Raw genomic sequence first — 25,545 nt, forward strand, 5'->3', positions numbered from 1 at the left:
GACACTGGCATTAACTTTATTATTTATCATCCTTTGAAGAATTGAAGAAACCTTATCAGTGTCCTCTTTAAAGTTTAATGCTGCATTTCTTTTGAAATATTCTTATATTTTTTTTTTTACAAATGAATGAGTAAATCAAAGTAAAAGGATAGGTGATAGATTACGAAAGTCACAATATTTAACATTTTCGCTTAAAGATTGTAGGAATTGCAATTAAATAATGCCAGAAAACATTCCTAACCTAACTGATCGTGCCCTAGGATCATGAAGCAGACTTTGACCTAAGACAAATTTTTCATTGCATGTTAATTGTTTATTAATTATTGAAACACTTTTGCTAAACATTATTGAAATTTTTTTAATTTTGTCTTCTTACCTTCTAAAAAATTTAAGTACAATAAGTAAAGATTTTGAATTAAGCTTAAGTTATTTCATGATCCTGGGACAGTATCATCGAAAATTAGGAGTAATAAAATGATCTGGGTTTATCTTATCTGATATTATCATGACACATATAAAAAGTCTTTTACGTAGGAGTGAGTTTGAAAAAAAGAATCTACATATGATTTAATAATAATAATAATAATTCCTACTTTGTGAAGGTCGAAGTATTCATCAGAATTTGTTTGCATTTCATTGTGTCAAACCTTAGATACGTAAAAAATAAGACTGTAAATTATTTTTTGGCTGATTATTCGATTTAAGTGTCTCGTTTCGTGATTAGTAAACATATTTAAGAACGCTCGAATGTTTACACCGACAGCGACATAAAATAATTAAGTTTTGGAAATGCGCAACTGATCTAAATGGTACGGATCCACAAGCAACATTGCAGATGGCAGGCGTAATTCTCTGAAGGCGGGTTAACTATAAATGTATTTTAATTACCGTACTCTATATTTATTTTGCTTTAAAGCAATAGGAGCTGCATGTTTGACATCGGAAATTTTTATTGCAAATTTGTGATTAACTAATTTAATGACAGAAAAATGAATCATTTATAAATTTCTGTTGTTCATATTGGCGATGGAAATTTTTTTATTAGCTTTGATTGAAGCAAAATTGAATTATTGTCGTCCTGTACAATAATAATTTCTTATATAAATCAGTATGTTCAATTGTACAGAATTATTTCTTCTGAAACATTTTTAAACTTTATTTTGGGCTTATCATAAGGGTTTAAATTAAATTCAAATTTATCATAATAGCACATTTTACCAGCAAAATAAAAGTCTATAAGATAGAGCTTATATTGCTTTAAAGAACGGAAAAGATTACAAACAGGGATCGATCTCATGATAACCTCAAACAATACGTTAACATGGAACAAACAATAAGTTCCTGAGGTGATATTTTCTATTATCTTCTAAGCACTTTATTTGGGTAGGAGTGCAAGGGAAGTAAAATTAGTATGTTTACTTAATTAATACTGTATCATTGATAAGTCTGTTTTGTAAATTTTATTGATGGAAGAGTTTATTTTCAGGTAATATATAGAGATGCGCTTACTGATTGAAAAAAGACCGTGGTTTGCATCAGAAATACAGATAATATTCATTAGATGTAAATAGTTAATGACTAAAACGGCAGATCATGTACATAATGATCGTCAATTATATTTTTCATACATACTATACATATATGCAAGTAATATGCAAATAATTTAAAAAAAAAAAAGAATTACATAAAGCTCATATAGATGAAACATCAAGTCTTTAAATATGTCTCAGAATTATTTATGTTTCTATAACATAAATAGAATACTAAAGAGAATACAAGGTATGAATTTCTTAAAAGTCAAAAACCAGATCCATCATTCTTCGTTTGCCAACATCCTTTTAAAGCTTGATGTTTTTGATGTCTCTCATTAGAAACATTTGAAAGCAATGTTTTTCTTTATTGCAAATTGTTAATTCCTGGTGATTTCATTATATTATCTTGATCCCTTTATTAATTTTGAGGCGCATTCAGTGTATGAAATGCCGTGAATTTAGATACGTACTTAGCACTTACAACCTTTGAGCCGTGATCATTTCCGTGCCAGTACCTACCTACCTGTTCATAGGACTTTATATTTAAGTTTGAGATGATACGTACTGGCGAATATACTGGTTTATCTTTGACAGTTCTGATTCAAAGAAATTAGACTGTCAGGTTAATGTGTGTATTTGCGGTTCTTTTATACATATATATATACATGTATAGATTTTATTCATAATTTAGATCAGGAATTTATTATCAATTTTTTGTGAGCATGAAAAAAAATTGAAATGGGGTAAATTATTGAATTCGTCCAGATGGCGCAGTGGTCAAAGCCAATGCTGTAGTGTCCCAGAGTGTGAGAAGTAAATTCTTACCTCGCGGGTTGGAATCCCTCGCGGGTTGGAATCCCACTGTAGGACTTGGAGGTCAATCGGATGAGATAGTTTAAACCGAGGTCCCGTGTCGCAGGAGGTGCTGGCAAAAAAATTGCTCAAATTCCGTATGTCCCGAGTACAGCTCTACATTTGGAACCCTTGAACGGAAATGGTTGAGTCTTCGTAGGAGTGAAATATTTTCTAAAGGGGCGTGGATAACAAACAAGCAAATCAAAGAATTTCTGAAAAAAAAAATCCAGTTGCTTAATGCAAAAAATGTGTGAAACTTCCTTGGTAATTGATCTAGACAGGAGTGTCTTTTATTGAATATAATGTTAATGTAAAATGAAAATTAGTTAATCAATTAAAATAAATGTTATCCCAGTTATGGTGAAATCGCTGATTTTCGCAGGGGTTTTACTTTTCGTGCTTTTCAAGATATAAGAGATACATGAATTTATGTTCACCACAAAATGCATTTTTTTCACATATATTACTACTGAACAATTCATCAACCACGAAATTAAATCCCCATGAACCAATATATTTTCCTCAATACACGAAAATTTGACCCCTCCAAAATATGTTATTTTACAGTATTCGTATTTGAACAAGAAGATGTTGGACGGCTATGAAGTTTTTTCTTGTGATTTTGCATCGCCGAAATCGTCAAATTTGAAATTCGGGTCAATCATGTAGGCTTAATTTGCCTACCTTTGTATGAAGAAAGTTTATGGTTATTCGTTCCTTCAAAATGAAAAAAAAGTGAAGATAACAAGAAATATTGTAATCAAATCGAAATTTAGTGACAATGTAAATCAATTGACAGGACTTTAAATAGTTACAATATGATCAAATTAGATTAAATGAAGCAACACTTTTTTATCTTAATTTCATGTACACAGCTCATGTGTACAATATGAAATCTTATGACAAAAAACGAAAAGAACGAAAAGATAGGTAAAATTCCATTTACCTTACCATGAAACAGAAAATATGGTTGCTTTTGAACCCAGTCAATAAATGTCAATTATTCAGACTAAATGTTCTCCGAGTTGCTATTCCATTAAAGTCTTCTTTTTTTAATTATTCAGCTGATCAAGCAATTTAACAAATAAAACAGCAAAATAAATACTCGATTAAATAAGATTCAGAGTAAAGGATTGGTTTGAGCCAACATTCTGATATTTTCATTCTTAATGATATCCTTCAGTTGATATCTTTACGTCCGTGTAGTTTGTCGAAAGTCATCTAGCAAATTTCTTTAATAGAAAGGAAGCAACGCAGAACAAGCATCATTTAATGAAGTCTAATGATTTTATAAATCAAATTAATCACACATTATCCCCAATTACTTTTTCTTGATACACATGCTGTCTCAAAATTTCCTTACGCATATGAAAAATACGTACTGCTTTTTGAATACATATAAAGATCAAATAAAGTTAATTTGTGTAAGTATGAAATAATTTACATTTTTTGGTAATGAAGCCTGTATCAAAGTTTCTATTTCAATTTAACATAATGAAATGAATGTAATTTTCTTTTCTATGAATTCATTGCAAAACTATATACATGTATTTTGCAATTGGGTACAAACATTTTTGTGTCGAAGAAGTACTACATGTGCATATAAAACAATTTGATGAACTGCATCCAAGAATAACTGCACGCCTGATAAGTGAAAAAATCGTGTTTAGGAATTCTAGTACGTACATTGTAATATGAAAGCATTTGTCACCTCTACATCATCATTTCTTTAATCAATTTTTAAAGATTTTTTTAAAATCTGAGAGAAAGTACAAAAATAAATGGTCATATTTATTTTGTTAATTTGTTAGCTAAAAGCTTTTATCAAGAAAGAATAAAATGATTTTACTCTGTAATTTCAAACCTTATTTTATTTCCAGAAATGGCGCTATCACTTAATAACACAACAGAGATGGATTTGACTGAGAATTGCAGCGTTCTCTGTGATAATTCTACTGACGTAGCGGCTACACAAACACTGAAGAAGGCGATGGAGATCCTGTCTTACACCAATTACGTCCTGCTGCCTTTGTTACTTGTTTTGGGTTTGACCGGAAACACGCTGACCGTCATCATAATGCAGACAAAGAGATACAGCCACCTGACCTCGCGACTCTTCCTGATCGCCCTGGCTCTGTCTGACTCCGTGCTCCTCCTGACACAGCCACTTAATAAGAACTTTGTCCTGATGTACCTCGGCACTGATCTTAGAGCGTTGTCAAGCATTGGCTGCAAAGCATTTTTCGTTATTTTCAAGACAGCAAAAATGTCTTCATCGTGGTTTCTCGTCTTTATATGCTGGGAGAGGTTCGTAGCTGTTTGGTTCCCCCTTAAAGCTAAGATAATTTGCACGAAGCGTGTAGCTGTTGCTCTGATAGTTCTAGTTTATGTCTTCATATTAACGTACACTTCCATTTGGAGCTATGCTTCTCAGATTACCAAAAACAACATTTGTCACCCTGACGTTTATGACAAATCTGATCCGTATGAAGTCAGTCGGTTTGGTACATTTTTGTTAGGTGGTTTATCCATTTATTCCCTCATTCCTATGTGCTTTCTTGTCACAATGACTCCGCTTATTTCAATTAAGCTCTCACGTCAAGGTCGAAAGCGGAAGTCAATGATGGGGAAATCAGTCAGAAGGAAGACTGCCTCTCAAGACACCAACAGAACCACTGTCATGTTGGTTGGGGTGATGGTTGCCTACATTCTTTTAATCTCGCCTGTAACAGCTCTACACATGAGCGCCTTTTTCCTTAGGTTGAATGCATTTGGTTCAAATGCCCTGGGCTTTCTGGTTTTTAAAGAAGTGTCTCAGATTCTCGAACAGTTGAATTATGCCATCAACTTCTTTCTCTACGTTTTGACGTCCAGTATGTTTAGAAATGGTCTTGAAGAATTATTTGGATGTAGAAATTCGAAATCACCGGGAACAAGCGTCAAATCGTCATCTGGTTCTGATTTTAAGATCAGCATAAGAAAAAAGTACCAAGAATCGGGGAAAATCTCCACAATATCGAAATGAAAAATCTTTGTCCAGAGCATTTGGAATTTTTCCGCTTTACTATCTAAACTTTTTATTTACAAAGCAAAGCTGATTGTCGTTACTGTGAATTATGTGATTTCAAGTATTTAATCGTGTTTATTATGTATATAACATCTAAATATTTTTAGATACCCCCCCTCCCGTAAAATAACCTGATTTTAAATTATTGCTTGAAGATAAGAGGAACTTTGTGAAATAGAAATAAAAGCTCAGGAAGTGTATAAAAACGTTGACCAAAAATAAAAACAAACTAGAAAGTCTGCTATTGCAAGCAATAGCTTATGTCGCCCCGAACTGGACAAAACTTTCATTTTTTCTCATCAATAAAACTGGGACCCAATAGCTAAGCTTAGAAAAACCATTAACTCCTATCAGTATTTTCAGTACTTTGATTTAAAAATCAAAGTTAAAGAATTTTCACTTTTCCCCTGTTTCCAAACTATTGACAATTTGCAATTTTTAGATGCAACACGCACAGTGACAGATTCTATCCGGTAATCAATAAATCAGTAAAGTTTCATGAAGAATATTCAAGGGACCAGAGAGAACACTCGCGGACAAAATTCCATGGCAACGGTAGCCATTTTGAACCTGAATGACCACATGGCACAACTACAACCAGCGATCCTCCTTTAAGGAAAGTTTCAGGAAGATTGTCTCAGCCATCTCCGAGAAACCGCCTGGACAACAAAAACATGCGTACAGTCGCAATATGTCGTCCCCGTCTTCGTTCGGAACGACATAATTATAGATTAAAATTGATATCAGAATGAATCATAAAAAAGGTAGAGTTTCCGAAATGCTGATGCGGTAAATTTATGGTGATTTTCGATTATCCATTCGGTAGCCCATCTCGGTTTTAAAATTGAGCTTACACAAAGCATGCTAGTGAATAAGCTGGGAGTCGTCCACCCTCTTCCCCACTTTTTCTTTTATAATTAATTGTATCTGTGCATATAGAATTTGTTTATTGGGAAATATACATTTACCATGTTTCATTTTACAGCAGCATACTAATCCCACCATTGCCGAGATTGCATATGATTTTATTTTTTAGATAAAACTTTTTTTCTCAATGATTGATCAAGTATTGATTGTAAAATGGACAGGTATCAAGGTATAATTATTGGCGTTTGGATATAAAAATGTGAGGAGGACAAGTTTAAGGATTTTTCTGTGCATGCCCTTTATTCTGTACGTGTAAGGGATTTGACAATCATTTATGCGCATGTCCATTAGAAACATTTTAAAGGATTTTTTTTTATTAATTAAAGGAAATGGTACTGTAAATCACTTTTTATTCGCGGGAACTTTATTTTCGCGTAATTACGCGAGACAGTATGCTTGCGAAAATTAAATTCGCGCGCATAATAGTATTCCTTAAGATTATATAGAGTAATAACCAGAATTCGTGGAAATTTTGTCTCACTAATCAAGATAGAGTCAATGAGTATCTTGCGAAAATTTAGTGATCTACAGTACATTTTCAAAATAAAAAAAAAACAACAACATGTATTTTGAAAATCAATAGTACGGCATTTAGAAGAAAGGAATGCTGTGATCCTCATATTGGCATAAAATTTGAAAACAGGAAGTCGAAATGTTATATTCACAATTTTATTGATTGCAAAATGCAAGTAATCATCCCCACTCTTTGTTATTTAAACTGTATGTTAAAATATCTGTGTCGAATTTAGAACAAAACGGAATACCGCAAATATAACCTCGGTTTTATTTTTGTTGTTTTTCATTTTAAAATTTTATGTCAGTATTACAAGTTGATATAAACCCCACCTTAGTATTACTTGTCAAGTCCAAAATATATTAATTGGAAGTGGAACTAATCTTTATTTCATTTTCATTTCCCGGGTATATTGATATTGCTTTAATTCTTAGGTTATCAAGAAAATTATTTCCAATCTCGCACCTTCTCACAAAGAATCTTCCTGATCTTCAAGTGACACTTCGGTTCCTATTCAAGAGAAACGTACTTTCTCCATCTACCGACATGCGTATACATGTAATTCTTTTTACAAAGTTTTTTTTTTTAAAAAGAAGGTAATTGTTAACTACATGCTTAAGGTTGTTTTATTACTTTTAAATAGCAATGAAAATTTGTTTATTTTTTGCCTGTTTATATACTTTTTAAGGTTTACATTTTTTTAAAATTTGGATATCTGAATTGTTGTTGATCTTTTACTGTTAAATCAAACATCATTATTCAATTTACAATGTTAGGATGTTTTGTAACATTAAATCATTTTGTTTACCTCTTTTACTCATCTCATTGATCTTTTCGTATGTTTTCCACTGTATATGCATATTAAATATTTTGATTCCTTGATTGAACCTTTCATACAATATTTTCATTTTTTCCCCTTTATTCATATGTAAAATATTGTAAACCTATAGTTCACTCTTCATTATTTCTCGCAAACCTATAGTTAACTATTCATTATTACTCGCAAGAGGTTACATTTAATATGCATATAGTTATAAAATATAAAATCTTTAGTTATTAGTAATTTCAGTTAAGTGTGAAGTTTCGCATTACGTCATGATCTTTTTCGACAGATACATCCAGCGTAAGCAATTCAGCCTCCGCTGTGTGATTGTCATCTCATATGATCATCATTGACATGAAATAGTCTGTTGAACGATCAACCTATCATGGATAAGAAGAAACTTACAGTCGTAAATCTTGCCGTTAGGAGGCGTGTACTATTTACCTTGAACACAGCTGTCATCATAGGTTGTGAAATAATGCAAAACTTCACACTTAACTGAAATTAATGATAGTACCTTTCTCAGATTACTAAATGATGTTGGATTACAGCTTTATCTCTAAGTCATTAAGGCATTATTTGATTTCTTTGCTAATAAGTTTAAAACGCGTAAAATATAAAACTTTCTGGCATCTATTTTACTCAGGGTTCGTGAATTTTATATAAATATTTAAGGAATGACTGTAATTCTTGGCCAAATTATCGAGTATAATCTGGTTTGGGTCAGTTTACGCTTTATAATTCGCGAAGCGGATTATAAAAAAGCGTAAACTGACCCAAACCAGATTATACTCGATGATATTGCCAAGAATTACAGTCATTCCTTATAATTTAATTTTAAAAACATTAAACAACTTTGGATGTAAAATTTTGTTGCTTTTTACGAGTTCAAATCTACCGCGCAATAATACAACCGTAGTAATGGAAGTGATGTGAAGCGAGGGGAGGTAATAACTGATACATAGATCTAGCAGCCATGATGTATGTTTACATCGGGTAAGATCGAGTAAGTGTTTGAAGTTAAAGATAGAATTATTAAATCTTGAATTTACCATGGATTCCGAGGACTGGAAATGAGGGGATTGCATGGATAAGATGATTAAGCTGGTCGTCAAGGGGGCGTGTCCCCATACCAAACTGGATTATACAAAATGTTTTGCGTTCCTTTTTGGAAATCAACCAATGAGAGGCGAGAATATAAACAAAATTAAATTATAAATATTTAAAATATATTAAGACTTAATAAAAAAAATCTCTTTTTCTCCATCAGGTTAAACAACCACGTAAAAGCCGATTTAATTAGTTAAATCAGATATTTTAAGAAAGTTTCAGTCAGTTATACATTTATCAAATTATTGCTGAAAATATTTAATACATATTATTACAAAGATATTTACTTCTCTAACCCTAACCATAACTACAGCTCTGTAGTGAATTGAACTCACCATAATGAACTAAGATATGAGTAAAGTGAAATCTCTACAAAATATCTTAGCGCATTGCCTAAGAAACACCTTCTCTCCTACCAGCACTTGTTATCTAGTTCCCTTTAAATATTTGACAAAATTAAAACTCCTTAAAAATTATGAAAGTATAACAAAGCACAAAAATCAGCTCTAAATATGAAGCCCTTTTATTTAAAAAAAAAATTGAAAAAAAAATCTTTGTGAGACAGACTGACTGATTGAGAGATGATCTAACTGACGGACGGAAAGCTAGACAGACGAATAAACGGACAAATGGATAAACGAATAAACAGACAGATGGATGTGTGAAAAGTAAACCTGTATGCCTTTCGGTTTCACCAAATGAACATTACTAACTCTTTGCAACATATATGGAAGACGCCTCCTTTTAAATACATCTGCATGTTTTAACAATGCTACCATCGATACTGAGTTGGGCTAAAAGACCTTCTATTCGTCTTCTCCTCCTTCCTGATGAGGGTAAATCAATTCACAATTTTTTCGAAATATTCATAACAAATTACTGGTCTCTATTATTTAAATCTATGTTCAGTATTTTTGTTTTATACCCACTTTTTAAAAAGTGTGTTTTGTAATCTATTGCAAAAATGTTCAAGTACACTTTTAACGCACTTTGAAAAAAAAAAACTTCATAGAGCATTGATTTTGTTCCAAATATAAGACGCTTTGAAAATTAAACAAGTGAGAGAAAGGAGATTTTGGATAATCATAAGAATAAAGATATAAATATTAATACGTGTTTGTAGTTTTTCAACAGATGACTTTGTGTTGGACCCGAGCTGTATATAATGAGTTCTCAGTCCACTAATCTTATTATCAATAAGTGGAAAAATATGATTGAATCTTTTAGGACAATACTTTCATCTGAACACTACTGGTTATAAAAGAAATGCCATATTGATTTTATTATCTAATAACGCGTTTATACATCTGCAATATGTACCCCGAAATACTTCAAATCCTAAAGAGTACGAGACTTATAAAGGAGTTTAAGATACATGGTCAGCAAAAACGAATACAGACATTGTCTTTTTGATGTTGAGCTTTATTCTCGTCAATAAAATCAAGATGTGATTATCTTTGAATGAGTAGTTTTGATACTAATTCTAATATAAAAAAAAAAAAAACATTTGATATATCTAATAACTAGTGTTAAGAAGGTTTGGTCTGAAATAACATCCCTCATTTTCTTGCTAAGAAAAAATGATGTTGTATGTCCGAAAATTTTACGAAGTATTTATATTTTTCAAACATTTTATATCTTAATGAAATTGTAGAACAGGTATAATTTTAGAATATTAACTGCATAGACTTAAAAGATTATAACGTTTTCTATTTAAGATGATACTGGAGAGAAATATCTGTCATTTTAAATATAACACATGGCTTCTGGTTATAATCAATTCTCAGTGAAAGATGCTGAAATAACATACTATCAAAAATTATACATGTAATCCTGTTATTAGTTTATAAGTAAAATATGCAATCAAACATCAATAAAATCAAAATTCTAGGTTGCCCAAATCCTTGTATTCATAAGCTTTCTATATTAGGGAAAACGAATTATCGAAAAAACGTATGACTGACAAATTAAACGCCAATCAAACAAAGAAATATCCCTTTTATTAATTCTTTAACTTGTTATCTTTAACCTGAATTTGTCCTAAGTGTAAATGCATCATCTGTTCTTTTTAGGCATTTTATCTTCCCTGTTTTAAAAGATTGCGGAAGAATACAAGAAAAATGTTGCCCTTTGGGCAAATGTCTACGCATGATAATCCAATAAGTAAAAATGACAAAATATGTGTCCATCTTTAATCTTAACTTCAGTCATTTATATTTTTGTCTCCACCTGACAACGATTAGCTGGAATTTGTTTCTTCAAAGAAGAAATAATGTAGAAACAAGACTTTACCCAGGAAATATTTTTAAACAGACTTATTAGAAACATAGCTTCAGTACAAAACCACCTGAACCTTACAGTTCATTGATAATCAGGAGTCATAAACATAAATTATTTGTTCGATGAAGAATAAAGAAACCATTTTCCTCGTTGAATTTTAACGTTCACAATCGTTGTTTGACAAACTAGAGACGTAGAAAAATAGAATGACTCTCATACAAAATTATGATATTTTATATGAGTCCGACTTACTCCTATTTGAAGTGAACTTTAAACTCCTATTAAACAGCAACATGATTTTGATTATAGTCGGGATATTGGAGAAAAGAATATGACAAAATATAGAGAAAATATTTTTTGCATTAATTTTCTTTCGGACAGTATTTCAATTTTTTTCTGTAGAAATGTTTCATCTTTTTAATTGATATTTAAGGTACAAAATGATTTTATTTTGCCATAAAACAATTCTTTTGTATTTTCTGTCCACTTGTGTATGTTGGATTACTGTTGTGTTGAGGGATAAACAAACATTTGAAGACTTATATTAAACAGAAGTAATTGGAAATTAAAGTGATGAAAAGTATGGAGATAACGAACTGTATTTAACCTCAAAATTCCAAAGAAACAATGCAAAATATTTGCAGAACAAACACGGATCTCCAAAGGATTAGAGTCGGGATCATGTGCCATCGAGGAGTGAGCATCCCCTGTCAATCGGTCACACCCGTGTGAGCTTCTTGTCATAATTCGAAAATAACAGAAAAATCTGTCCTCAATTCAGTGTGTATAAAATAGCCTAACAATTAATATGAAGACGTCATTATCATTTGACAATGATCAATTGTATTTGCTGATAAAGTCATCGTATCAACCATAGAAATTGCCAAATGATGACTTTAAAGGAGATTGCGGATATTTTTGTTTCAGCAACTAGCTTGTTTGTCAATAATTGACCTCATAATGTAGCACTTGCGTATTGAATTAATTGAGCAATATTAACCCTGTATGCAGGTGATAAAGATACATGTATATGACTGCATAGGTATGGGAAGTTGACCATTCAAAAGTTAAAGTCACCCCGTTTGTCATAAACCTTGGTTGTTTGATTAACTTGGCGTCTTTTTCAAGTAAAATATCTTAATATGAAACAGATGAGTCCGACTGTGATGTGGCTTTTTTTCAAGTTCATTGTGATATAACATATCGACATTAGAATGAAAATAATGTTTGGTAAATGATAGTACATGGTCAGTATATTTTAATGTCGAATTGAAGACCAAAATGAGTGTTCTTTTTTCACGATTATGGACAATTTCTGCTTCATATGAGTGCAAAAGTAGAACTGTTAATGCGGCACAATTAGTACCAATTAGAATTCCTTTAGATTGTTGGGTTAGGGTTAACACTAAGACCTGGTCTCAAACAGTCTATATAGATATTGTCTATCAGAGATTCGGGCATCTTTTTATCAACTTCAAAGTATTTGTGTGTTCAATCAGAATATTTTTTAGATAAAATAATGCACATGAACATCGACAAGGTGAGTAAATTTAGGATTTTTTTTTTTATTGAAAAAGCAGCTGTCAATTACATGAAAAAGGCCTGACTCTAATTTATCATAGGGTTGGTGGTATATAAAGTATAAAAATCGTAAGACATTAATTAGATATAGCAAAAATTTCTAACAATTCGTTACTTTTACAACACTTTATTTAGTTTATGCTTTATTTAAATGAGGTATTTTAGATCTCTTATCCATACCTCGTGAGCAGAAGGACAAATAAATCACTGAAAAACTGTCTCTAATTGGTCATTATCCTGATGAATTACGTTTTCTTATTTTCTTCAGGGAGATAAATATATATGACATGTGGAGGTTTTTAATTTGGGACCGATAAAACTTATCTATCGGGCTATAAGGGACAAGGATTTTATTTGCCCTTTTGCTATAATTCAGAAAAAATAACGTGAGGAACACTTAATAATTCTAAGCCGTTAATTTTTAAACAGGGAAGTAGAATGTTTATAAAACGGATTGTTTATATATGATGCATGAACAGGTAAATTTCAAACGCGTCACAGTCAGTATAAAAAGGACAAACGTAGTTTTTAGGTTTAATTTCCTACTTTGTTTTTAGTTGGTAAGTTGTTTTCAATTTCTTTATAATCTTTTCTATTCTAGGGCAATTTTTAATTATTTTGTTTATTAATGTCTAAGGAGCAAAACATTACTTTGTGTGTAATAATGTGAATGTATGAAAGTATAGAAATAAAAGACAATAATTTTAGTTTAAAAAATCATCAACAAAGTGTCTCATTTTACGAGATTAAATAAACACTAAATTTAAAATAAAATAATTTTTCATTATTATCACGCCTAAATAGGAATTCAAAAGTCATGTTTAATGAAGTTAAATTCAGAGGATTCCCATTGAGCTTTTGCTGTGCGTAACTTGGCGTTATCTTTTTTTTTATATTTAACGAGGTTTAAAAACATTCATAAGCAGTTTAAAAAAAGATGGAAAATGCAACAGAGAGCGAATCAATGGCCATCGCCAAAAAGATGCACTGGGTGTCCTCCTCCGTCGTAGCTTTGATCTTTGTCATCATTGGAATCGGTGGAAATGTTTTGTCTCTCATCATTTGGAGTAAGAAGACGATGCGCTCGTCTACAGGGACGTATCTAATTTTTTTTAGCCATTGCAGATCTTTTCGTTTTACTGTTCTTTGTACTTTGTGACAGTCTTGGTCAGATTCATTCCGGTATTTTGAAAGACAAAGTTTACGGCGAGTTCTTTGCCTACTTTGGTTACCCATTCTTCTTTCTGTCCGTGATCGTGAGTATCTGGATGCTTGTTGGGGTTACAGTGGACAGATATCTACAGGTCTGTTGGGCACATCGATCCCAGGTAATTATCAGATCCAGGTAAAATGGAATGAACTTTTGGTAAAGATGATTTTTTTTAATTTAACCACCATTAAGATTGATCTGTACGTAAACAGAACTGTATTGTCAACATACAAACAGATTAAGGACAAAGATGCATACCATGAACTATATATATTAATTAATCATTTTAGGAATTTTGTTCCCAACGAAGAGTATGCGCAGGAGCAGGAAGCATTTTTCTTCTCTGCGTCATAATTAATATTCCGCATTTTAAAACATTTCAACCAGTATATCCACCGATGGAAGGTAAAGCATTTACCTTTACCGAGTTTGGGAAAGGCGAAGGAAGTAAGAACTATGAGTTTTGGGTTCATTGTATGTTCCTGGTACTCGCGCCCTGGCTATCAGTTTTTACCTTCAATATCCTTATTTTACGAAAGGTTATTGAATCAAACAAGAAAACAAAACTTGGAAATGAAAAGACAAGAAGAGCTGAAGCCCAGTTGACACGTCTTTTATTATCGGTGACCTTCACCTTCCTATTTCTAATCATATTCCAGTGTCTTACTCAATGTGTCTGGATGCTGAAACCAGAAAGTGTAAGTAATATTAATAAACGGTTTAATTTGTGTCATATTACATATCATCTAACTTTATTTTCCATACGAGATACTGCTGTTTTTATTCATGGCTTGCTGAAATCATAAAACGTAAGGAAAGACGATATACTCTTAGATTTGTATGGACTTGTGTATCCATCGATAGTTTCAATCTTAATTTTCTTTTCCAAGTGTGTTCATTGGACTAGAACGAATTCAAGAAAAAGTTTACACAAGTATATTTTTTCAATCAGAACTACTTTCTGCACCTTAACATCAAGGTTTTATAATAAATCAAAGTACTGAAAGTACTGAAAAGCGGTTAGCATGCTTTCATCGAATATGTACAGTGTACAATAACAAAAAATGCATTGAATCATGATATTAAAGTAGGCATGCATATCTTTTTCCAGTGTCATCAGCGAAGAAGCAGACACTGAATTTTGTAGTACTTAACTAAATGGTATAACCAATAACATCCCAGACTGATGTCACAAATGTTTGTTTCAAAATATCAACCTGAGATTTGCAGTTTGAAAGACAGGAAGTTCAATTTCAAAAATTTCTCCCTAATTGTCTCCATTGTTGGCGTCCAAAAGTGCTTAGAACGAGAAAAAAAATTATGTTGATGTTGCCAATTTGATTGGCGTTTACGCTCTATTGATTCTGAAATTAGGTAACTGTTAAGGCTACTATAGCAAACAACTCAAAAAGAAAAGAAAATGATAATTCAAATTCTTTAGATTAATTGATTTGGAGTACTGTAAATAGATCTTTAGCTGGCTAATCTGAGAAAAACGGATGGACGAGCAGAGAATTAATTTCAGAGAGCTTCAGTTTCGTAGGCTCACTGCGGGTCAGCAGGTGTGACCTGTCATTGGGGATGCTTACTTCTCCTAGGCACTGGAACTTTCAAGGATCCGTTTTTCTTTTGAGACCAATCATTGTTCATTCTGTATTTTGATACAGATACTGAGTACATCTGTTTATTAATATTATGAACTATTTCTCTCACAGGAAGAAAGACAAGTAAACAAGATAATAAAGTTTTAAGAAATGTACATTATTGACTTTTCATACAATTAAATGTTCGAATAAGTAAATGGTATATGACAATTATTTAAAAAGAGAGTCTTGCACGATATGTATAAACGATCATATACTGAGTATTTGGCAAATATTTTTCATGAAATATTGTAAAAAAAAAAAAAAAAAAAAAAAAACGTGTGAAAAGGAAAGTTGTTGTTTAATCCATCAATACTAGTATTTTAAAAACTCAAAGGTTCACTAAAAGTCCGTGTATAACAAACAATTTAATTGTCCATTGCAAGAATTACCTAGGTATCATTGTCACTTTCTTCAATATGTCGCATAAGCAATATATTGTTTTTTGTTTTTTTTTTTTTTTTTTTAGTAAAAACAAGTACATGTATGCGAATTTCTATCAATATGTCTGTAAGCATCTGTATTTTAATTTTTATTTCTTCTCAAAGGCTCAAAATGATAATTAACGAATTGGACAAATTCAAATTTAAAAAGTATTTTTACAACTTATATCTTGCATAGGAATTTAGCAAACTTTCAAAAATAATCATTCATTAGATATAATTTTCAATTTGTGCTTATCGTCAAGATATTTCATGCCTCTTTTTTCTGTGCATATTTTATATCGGCTGATTTTAAGAAAAGGATCGAATGCCGATTAAATTTTTTTCTCCAATTTTTTAAAATTAATTTTAGTATTTTCAGGCTCCCATTTTTTTTTTTAAATAAAAATGTGATCGTTTAAAATCGTTTGTAATAATTAGACTGAGTACAGAATTTATCCCTGGAAACAAAGCTTTTATCATCTTTCAAATAATTTCAATTGAGAAAAAAAAGGAGAAGAAAACAAACGTTTCATTATGGAAGTAATCCATAACTGTACAACTTACAGATGTATTCAGTATTTTTATATAAAGGCTTTCTTCGTGTACTAGTATTACTTAAGTTAATTAAAGGGTTGCCTTAATATTTTGGAAAATGAAACTCGATCGAGAGATTCTCCGATGTTTTGCAGTCGGTAATAACCTTCAACCCCTTTAGCCAGTAATTAACCCGTCCTCCCTATGCCCAGTAGCATAATTCGGTCAAATATTTATTGTTCATGAGGGGTGCCTTATAATTAATCACAGGCACCTGAATTTTTATCAGTAAGTCTCTAAATTAGCCAAATATCGAAACATTCTACCCCCTCTATATATAAATACACAAGGTGTCCAACGCCATTTTGACCACCTGTTCGATTCAGGCTTCAATTTAACACATAAATCGGAAATGCCTACTGGTTTTCGTGTAGCATTGGGTTCAAATATGATATTTCTCGCTATACATTTCTTCCTAAAGTTTAAATCTAACGCGTTGATAATGTTATCAGCTAAACTTCATGCTGACTTCGAATTTCGTCACAGGGCCCGATCGCCAACAGCTGATGTCACGGAAATTTAATCTCGACACCAATACATATACATAAACTTTTTTAAATACAACAATTATAAATTTATTTCATTGATAAACAAAATCAGAAAAAAAATTTAAAAAACCGAAAGATTATGTTGTTTTGATAGTCTTGATTTTATTTAACATATGTTATATTTGTTAGAAACAAATCATAGGTACTAGGTAGAGGCTTTGTTGAAGTTTCCGTTGTCGATAGGTAGCGCCTTATGTAAGTTTCCGGTGTCGATAAAAATCGGACACATGCCATAAAGCGGTTAGCGAAGCTAACCGCTTAAAAAGGGGAGAACATACAGTTACTTTAGGTCTGATGTAGCCAAATCATTATCACAGAAATTGATTTTTTTTAAAAAGATGATGTATTATGTTCATTTCACTGTCAGATCGCAAGTGTTATTTTTTACATTCTTGACGTTCCTAATAGGCCAGTAAACAAATCTACCAGTTCTCCGTAGCGTTTTAAAAGATAAAAAAGTGTGTCTCAGACGCTTGCTTTATCATACATTTAATATTCTGTTCCATCTTTGAACAAACTACAGAAAATCAAGGGTGTCGTCGCCGTCGATTTTACTTTCTTTTGGGAGCGTTGTCGTCAATGTTAACATGATCAAGACGGTTCTAGGACGAATTATATTAAAGTTTACTTGAATATACTTATTTGTTGACTTGAACACTATCCGAGGAATTTTTATAAGTTTATATCATTGAACGCGCTGACAATTTAAGTTTACCTTTATCGACATTCATCTCGCTTACGATTCATTTCCCCAGATTGTATGGAGGCTTCAAAGAGAAATGGTTTAAAAATTTAATTGGAACTATAAGAATTAAGGTCTTTTCACCCTCTCAATTCTAATGGTTCAAATTTTAAAAATTCATTTATTTCAGAATTTAATTTACTTTAAATTTTTCAATTCTTGCAAAAAATGTATAGGTCGCCATACTATATAAGATGGAAGATATAAATAAACAGAAGTATATGTCAACAAAAAATCACACATATTTTGTAAACAGTATTATAAAAAAAAATTTAAAAAAAATGTTAAAAATGCATAATTCTGATGCTGAATGGTCAAAAATACTTCCTCCTTTTAAGATATTTTTTTTAATAGGAATGTAGGGAAACTTTTTTACATTAGAAGTACAAAAAAAAAAGTCTGAATGAAGAGATCTGAGAAAGAGTTATTGCCCTTGTCAACATTTTTTTTTAAAATGAATAATTATTTAAATAAAGGAAATATGTACTTATAAAATCCTTTATTACAATATTAATCAGTACACCTATTGAAAAGCATTCCTCAAAACGATATTGATCTATCAGGTATTAATTCAAACTAAAAAAAAGGTTTTTGCAAAAACCTCTGACATGGTAGGAGGGTGTAATTACCTTAAACGACTTTTCCCCAAAACTTAATGATGTGTGAACTCATGCATTTGAACTCACAAACTTTACATAAAAGTGCTGTAAAGGAATGAGTTTACACATCGATAAATTCTGAAAAAGAACGTTTAATCCTATATTATGAATGCACTGGATTTACACCTCATTGTATGCTGCTATTTTTAGGTAAACTACCGCATGGTGGACGAAGCTTTCTCAATCGCTAAACTAGGAATCGTCATCAATTCCTCCATCAACTTCTTCTTGTATTGTTTAAGCGGACGGAAATTCAGAAGAGAGCTGATGACTCTCTGTTTTCCTCATAAAACTCGCCTTACTCTTATCAGAGGTAGCTCCTCACACAGCACTAGTGGGACCGGGTCAACTACACTTTAACATTTTTGTTACGTGAACTTTCCTGAAAGAATCCCCCCATGATTTTATAAGCAGAATGAGTATATTTTCTTATCATTCTTCTGTAGCATATTTGTTGAATTTATTTCAAATAAAATGTATTTATTTTGGACCCAAACGAGAATTTTTAACATCATGTTTTTCATTCGTCTCTTTTTCGCTTTTTCCGGGTCATAATTATCCGCTATATTCTACAAACTGAGATTATACCAATTGAGACTGAACCTGTGAGTGTAAAGGATAACAGCTATGTATGGTGGATTTGCGGAAGGTGTGTCATTTTTGTGTTGCCTGTGGAGCAGAGCGGTACATATGGATTAATTTACCTGGCGTCTGTCTCTCTGTCCGTCTAGCTGAAGTACAGAAGAGAAACGAATTTGATAAATTGCACATTTATTGCATGGCACTATGGCATTTATAAATTGCCATGACTACCGACATGGTGACCCTTGACTTTGTCCATTCACATACTTAACTATAACTGTTCTTTGAAACTGTGTGAAATTCAGTAACCACATAAACTGAGGTTTAATTATTACAACCTTGATTTTTTTTTTCATCCGGGATGAGGAAGTGTAAAATGTAATTTAAATATTTAGTGAACCTTAAGCACTGTTATGATTGCAATAAAATATGTTTTGAATTAACTAAATATACCTTGATTCTAACTGTACGCAACATAATCATGTCGCAAGTAAACAAGGGCCACTTTAGTGATTTCGACATGTCGCAACTACTGATTGGTTCTAATTTTTGTTGAATACGTATCAACCTTAAATTATTTGCCTTATAATTGTACGGTTTACATAGACGAAGGAAAGTCAGTTTTATTTCTACTTGAATTCTGTGTAATTTTAATAAATACAAAGAAAATGTATATTTGTTGTGACTGAGTAAAAAATCAACTAAAATGCTACCTGCATCTGAGCAAATTAAAAATTATATAAGTGATAACTGAGAGAGTCTGGTTTTATATTTATATTATTTATCTCAAATTAAAGTATTTGTCTCTAAAATATCCCTTACAAATTGATTCAAAAGAAAATAGGTCCCAAAAATGAAGTGTCACAAATATTTATGTTATATTTTACACTTTTGGTCTTTTTCATACTCAGTAAATAGGCCCTAAAGTTCATTTAGAAAACGCTACAGTTTTTTTGTTTGTCTCAATAACAACGTCCTCTAAAGTATCAGTCACATTATCTACGATGGGGTATACATGATAAACCGATGCGTTTTTGGATATAAATGGCGTGGTTGCCGGCGTGACACCTATAGTAATTGGACGGTGACTGAGACCATTTGGCGAATATAGGTGGGGTCATAGGTAGAAAATAAGTTGTAGTTAAAAATCAACGATGTCTCAACCGATGCCAACATCGCTCCTCATCGGAAACTCATCATTAATACATCTTTGAAGGATTGGCCGATAAATGGCCAAGCAAGCGTCGAGTGTCTGTTGAATCTGAGGGCATCAGGGGGTTGAGTGATAGGCAACAGATATCAGCCGATCATCAAAAAAATTTTACACTTTTATCTTGAAATTTTACACTTTAATATTTAAATTTGACACTTTTTAAGTGTATATTTTACATTTTAATCTGTAAAATTTACACATTTATCTGTTTAATGCATATAGTTAATTTGGCAACTGCATACATCCTAATTAACGCATTTTAAAGCCAAGAAATCATGAATCATGCATAATGAAATTTCATTCTTATTTTTATACCCCCCGCTTGAAAAGTGGGAGGGTATATAGTAATTATACCCCCCGCTTGAAAAGTGGGAGGGTATATAGTAATCGTTAATTCCGTCCGTCCGTCTGTACGTCCGTCCGTCCGTCCGTCCGTCTGTCCGTCCGTCCGTCCGTCCGTCCGTCTGTTACGCTTTGGGGTACCCATCTCTTATCCGCAACTCCTCTAATACCACTGAATGAAATTTGATGAAACTTTCACAGAATCTTTATTACATATTGCCATTGTGCACCTCCTATTTTACTTTTTGATCCGACACATATTTTGAGTTTCCCGGCCACAGGAAAACATGGACTTTTTCACCAGTTATAACCATATGGGAGGCGGGGGGTATCATTTAGTGAGCTCATCGCTCACAGTACCTCTAGTTTATTTAACATTAAGGGGGCCGACTATAGTTTTATTGTGTGAAAACTACAATAACGAAACTCTTCATTTTTACACCATATATAACTTACATTAACTTCAGTGTACAAGCAAAGTTTGGGGGAAAATCTACCGTCCCGATATCTTTGAGGGACCGTCTCAAAATACAGGTACATTTACTATAGGATTATATAGAAAAATGGCAATTTTTAGCACTCACCAGGGTTAGGGTTAAAGCAAATTATACAAATACTACAATAGACATTTTTTTTCAAACTATAATATTTGATGAGTAATACTATATTATACAATATATTGAAAAACACAAAATTCTACCGTCTTGTTACCAGAGGGGGCATCTCAAAATGCAAAAAATTAGCACATTTTACTATTTTTCTAGAGTATTACAAAATATGACGTACACAATGGATTCACATGAAAACATGATAAAAATATTGGAAATATTCTCAAATTTCTATGTTTTAAATTTTAAGAGCGGATGTTTATTACTTTTTCCTTAATAATATTTTTATTACCCCTTTCTTTAATAGCTACAGATTATAATAACGTCTAAAACACACTGTCACGACGTTAACCAACCTATCAATTACAAAATCGGTTAAAAATGAGTTATATCAAATTGTAAATACATTTTTATACCTCTAATTTCTTAATTTTGTTTAATTTTAATAATTAAGCAAAAAAAAGTTGCATTAAAACAGAAAATACGCGTCATTTTACTATGATGCGCGAAATATTGCGCAATGGAAACTATAGTCGGCTCCCTTAAATGCAAATGACTGCCGTCACGAGAAAAGAGCCCTTATCTTTTGACGTCACAATGCTCAGAAAACGACGTCAAAGTCGCGGAATTGTAAACACGTAAGTATTTTTTGTCGACTGCATTTCCTGAACTAGAAATAAAGTTGGATTTCAAAGTATAACAAAAATTTGAAATTTGATGCGGACATTTTTTTTAAAAGGTATATGATATTATTACTATTTATCACGTGAATTTATTCAATTCATAATTCTGTTTAAGTATTTAACTTCATGTTGATATACGCGACATTGGACATGCACATTGCCAAGACAGCGATTAAAACGATTCTATGCATGACTCACTTAAAGCTGCTGCATATTTGTTTTCTAAACAATTTACAAATGTTTAAATTTTACATGTTAAGAAGTCTTAAAATTAAAAGGTATATTCAATATACAAATTTTTTTCAGAGAGAGAAAAAAAGAAAGAGGGAGCGAGAGCTCTATCCAAATGTACTTATTACCGTTCTTATAAGCGCAACTTTTTTTCCTGAAAAATATATAACATAATTTAAAATGTATTATGCCATTTTAATTTTAATCCATGGTTAATCATACTGATGTACCCCGATAGCCAGCCCACGCTGAACATTTTAAAATGTGTATAAAAAGGAGGGAGGTGAGTAGACAAGCCAAAAAATTTCCGAATAAAAAGACATGTTTAAGTTCAAGCTGAAAAACACAACCCCTCTTTGATCAGATATAGATGCCGGTAACATGGGAGATCCAAACCTTCTACATCGACAATAAATGAATATATACTAAATTAAGAGACTAAGAGAATATGCTTAGAAAAAAAGGGGGGGGGATACAGAGGATGGGGATGCCACCAAAATTTTGCTAAAAAAAACTAATTCAAATAAATACATTCAAAGGAATTGTAAGGTAAAAATTGCTACTAATTCAATTTTCTTAAATTGTTCTGATTAAATAAATGAATGAAATCCCACTTGAACCTGTATTGTAATATGTTAAGAACTTTAATAAAACTATTGTAGACTTTTCCCAAAAGCATTTTACCTAATATTGAAGAAATTAACAATATTACATCGACAGTGATACTATAAATGAGGATATTTATAAACCAGAAGAAAAAAAAACACTACAGATTAGGCGAGGAGACTTACGAATTTCTGGCTAATGTCAAATATGGCTACAACTTTCGAGAATACATCACTGATATAGCAAAAAGTGTAAGTGACAAGTGGTTATGGGTGTAGTTTCCAAACGTTATGAAGATGTTTAAAATCTTTAAAAAAATTAATGAACGTGAAATATATTTCACTGACTATTGAATTCATGATATAAATAAGTCAAGTTTTAAGTTGAAAACGTCAACTCTGATACATGTATCAAAATACTCTGCATATCACGACATTAATTTCTTCTCTAAGTTCATCGAGGATACAGATGCATTGTGGGTACAATGTATGTTGCTGATGGGAAAACCCACACTAGGCAGGTTAGCCATTATATTTCATTTATGTCAAAAAATGAAAACCAGTCTACCGGAGAAAATGTATGGGATTTTCCCTAGCCAGTACCGGCCTTATCACCATCACAAAGTGTAAAGACTGATGCAGGAAATCCAGACCATCGAGAAAACAGCCATTCATATGGGTTTCAAGAATTTTCAGTTGTAATTAATTCAGCAAATGAAGGAAGACACAAGAGTGTGAGTTTTAACCTGAAGGAGAACGAAATGTTTTATTTACCACCCGAAGACAGTAAAAGTGACTGGAGGATTTTATTAGCCGATCAAGTTCGTTTTCAGCGGAGAATTCAACAATTTGAAAAACTGTTTGGACCCATTTTACTCAGACATTTAAAGTGATGTATTGTATTTTTGTATTATGTGTGTGTGAGGGTGTGTTTATGTGTGTTATTGTTAATAAGTAATGGAAACACCGAGTACTCTTATTTTTTTAAATTAAAAAAAATAAAAACACTCATTTGTTTCATTTTTTTTGTTTATCATTATAAAAAATTCTTCCACGTGGGTGATCGAACTCGTACTCTCTGGATCTGAAGGCCGACGCCCTAACGATGGAGCTACCGCAGATCCTTAAAATGATGCGCAGTATAAGAACTACATATGACTCTACATTGACATTGTCTGCTATGTAATTCCAGTTTGTTTATTTCTCCTAAGAAACAGTGAAAGTGAACGAAAATGATTAGAATTCCTGTTGCAAGTTTCATAAAACACACGCAAAATGTGAAAACATCATTAGGGATTGTTTTCATCTAACATTTAGAGGTTAAAATCCCAAGGAAATGGAAATTCTGAGTGTCTAAAGTGAGCAGTGTATGTGTACTTTGTTTTTATTCGAATTTCTGCCATTGTTTTAAGCTGACAACATTTCAAATAAAGGGTGTACGAGATGCTATGATTCTCTTAAGATTCTGTTCATTTTAAAATTAGAGGGTTAAAAGCCCCGATTTTAGAATATTCACTCATACACACACTACACCCTTAGGTGTTACCTATTGAATTTTATGGAAAATTGACTGTTTTCCATTTGCCACTTAAAGATAAAGGATGTACAAGATGATTTATTCGTACAAAATTCTTTTGATCCTAAAAATAAAGGTTGAACATTCCCCATAAAAAAAATCACCTACATTCTCTCAAACTTTTGAGGGGTATCTTGAATTTATTTTCTAAAAATTTACCATCTCACAACCCGCCAGCTGAATCTAAAGTGTATACAAGATGATTTTATTGTCATAACATTCTTTTGATCTTAAAAATAAAGGTGAAAAGTTCTTATTTAAAAAATTACTATTTAGCTCTATATAATCTTATGATTGAATATGAAAAAAAATGACCGACAACCAGGTCCTGTGTGTATAGACTAACCCACGACAACTGTATTTCTTCCTTTAGAATGATGGATTGTAACTAAAAACTATATCAGCCTGTTTCCCTCGGTCCCATCTTCTAATTAATAAGTAGTTCCTTTTCTTTCTATCTCACTGTAATGAAGCTAAACTTATCATTTTAGCTATCAAGGTCAGTGCTTTCCACCCCCCATGCTTCGATTTTTCTGGTGAATTTTTAAGTCGCCAAGCAATGTCATGAATCAAATATACTACCAAAAGATGAGGGAAACTTACCTTGTTTAGACCTGAATCATGATTTAATCCGATTATGAACACACAATAGATAATCCGTCAAAATATACAATTTGACAAGCACATTTCAAATTTTGCCTCGGGAAGCTTACTGGCTTTTAAGGTGGTTTCTCAGACGTCCGTGATCTGAAAATAAATTGTCGCCCATGGCGCTGATCTGTTCTTCTGTCATAGCAGCAGGACCCTATCGCAAGAATTCCGAACTGGGGTATGTCTGCAGCTGAGCAACTCCTTGACCGCCGCCCCGTCTGTTGGACCGAGGAGACCAACAACTCGTTTATATGCAGGGGATGTAGGGGCGCTCATGCTGCATGGAGTGCTTAGAGAGACTGGTGGCCATTGGAGCCCCTTGTCCACTATGTAGATTTAGGGGTTTACCACGGAGACGCCCCTTGGTCCCGCCCAGACCCCTTCTACCATCAACATTGAGAAAGATTGCTGACAGGGAGAGACAGCGACAGAGGGAGTGAACACCCCAAATTGAAAACAAAAATCAGAAAAAATCAAAAAAAAAAAATTAAAAAGAAAACGAAAAAGGGCGTTTTCACGGCCACCCATATCTTTCGAAAAGATG

The 25,545-nt window shown here is 32.3% G+C and overlaps 1 protein-coding gene and 1 pseudogene across 1 annotated transcript; both read left to right on the forward strand.

Annotated features, from left to right (window-relative positions):
• The first annotated feature begins 4,269 nt into the window (after positions 1-4,269).
• LOC134266667 (neuromedin-U receptor 2-like) lies at positions 4,270-5,412 on the forward strand. Its single transcript, XM_062748881.1, has one exon. The coding sequence runs from the start codon at positions 4,270-4,272 to the stop codon at positions 5,410-5,412; it is 1,143 nt and encodes a 380-aa protein (XP_062604865.1).
• Positions 5,413-13,162: 7,750 nt separating this feature from the next.
• LOC134266663 (FMRFamide receptor-like) lies at positions 13,163-19,006 on the forward strand (annotated as a pseudogene).
• The last annotated feature ends 6,539 nt before the right edge of the window (positions 19,007-25,545 follow it).

Source organism: Saccostrea cucullata, unplaced genomic scaffold (genome assembly GCF_032062105.1).
Source record: "Saccostrea cucullata isolate Sc308-1 unplaced genomic scaffold, CSIRO_AGI_Scuc_v1 ctg2460, whole genome shotgun sequence".
Classification (NCBI taxonomy): Eukaryota; Metazoa; Mollusca; class Bivalvia; order Ostreida; family Ostreidae; genus Saccostrea; species Saccostrea cuccullata.

Excerpts from the sequence above, each read along its gene's own strand:
- LOC134266667 (XM_062748881.1), top strand. The coding sequence starts at position 4,270 with ATGGCGCTATCACTTAATAACACAACAGAGATGGATTTGACTGAGAAT.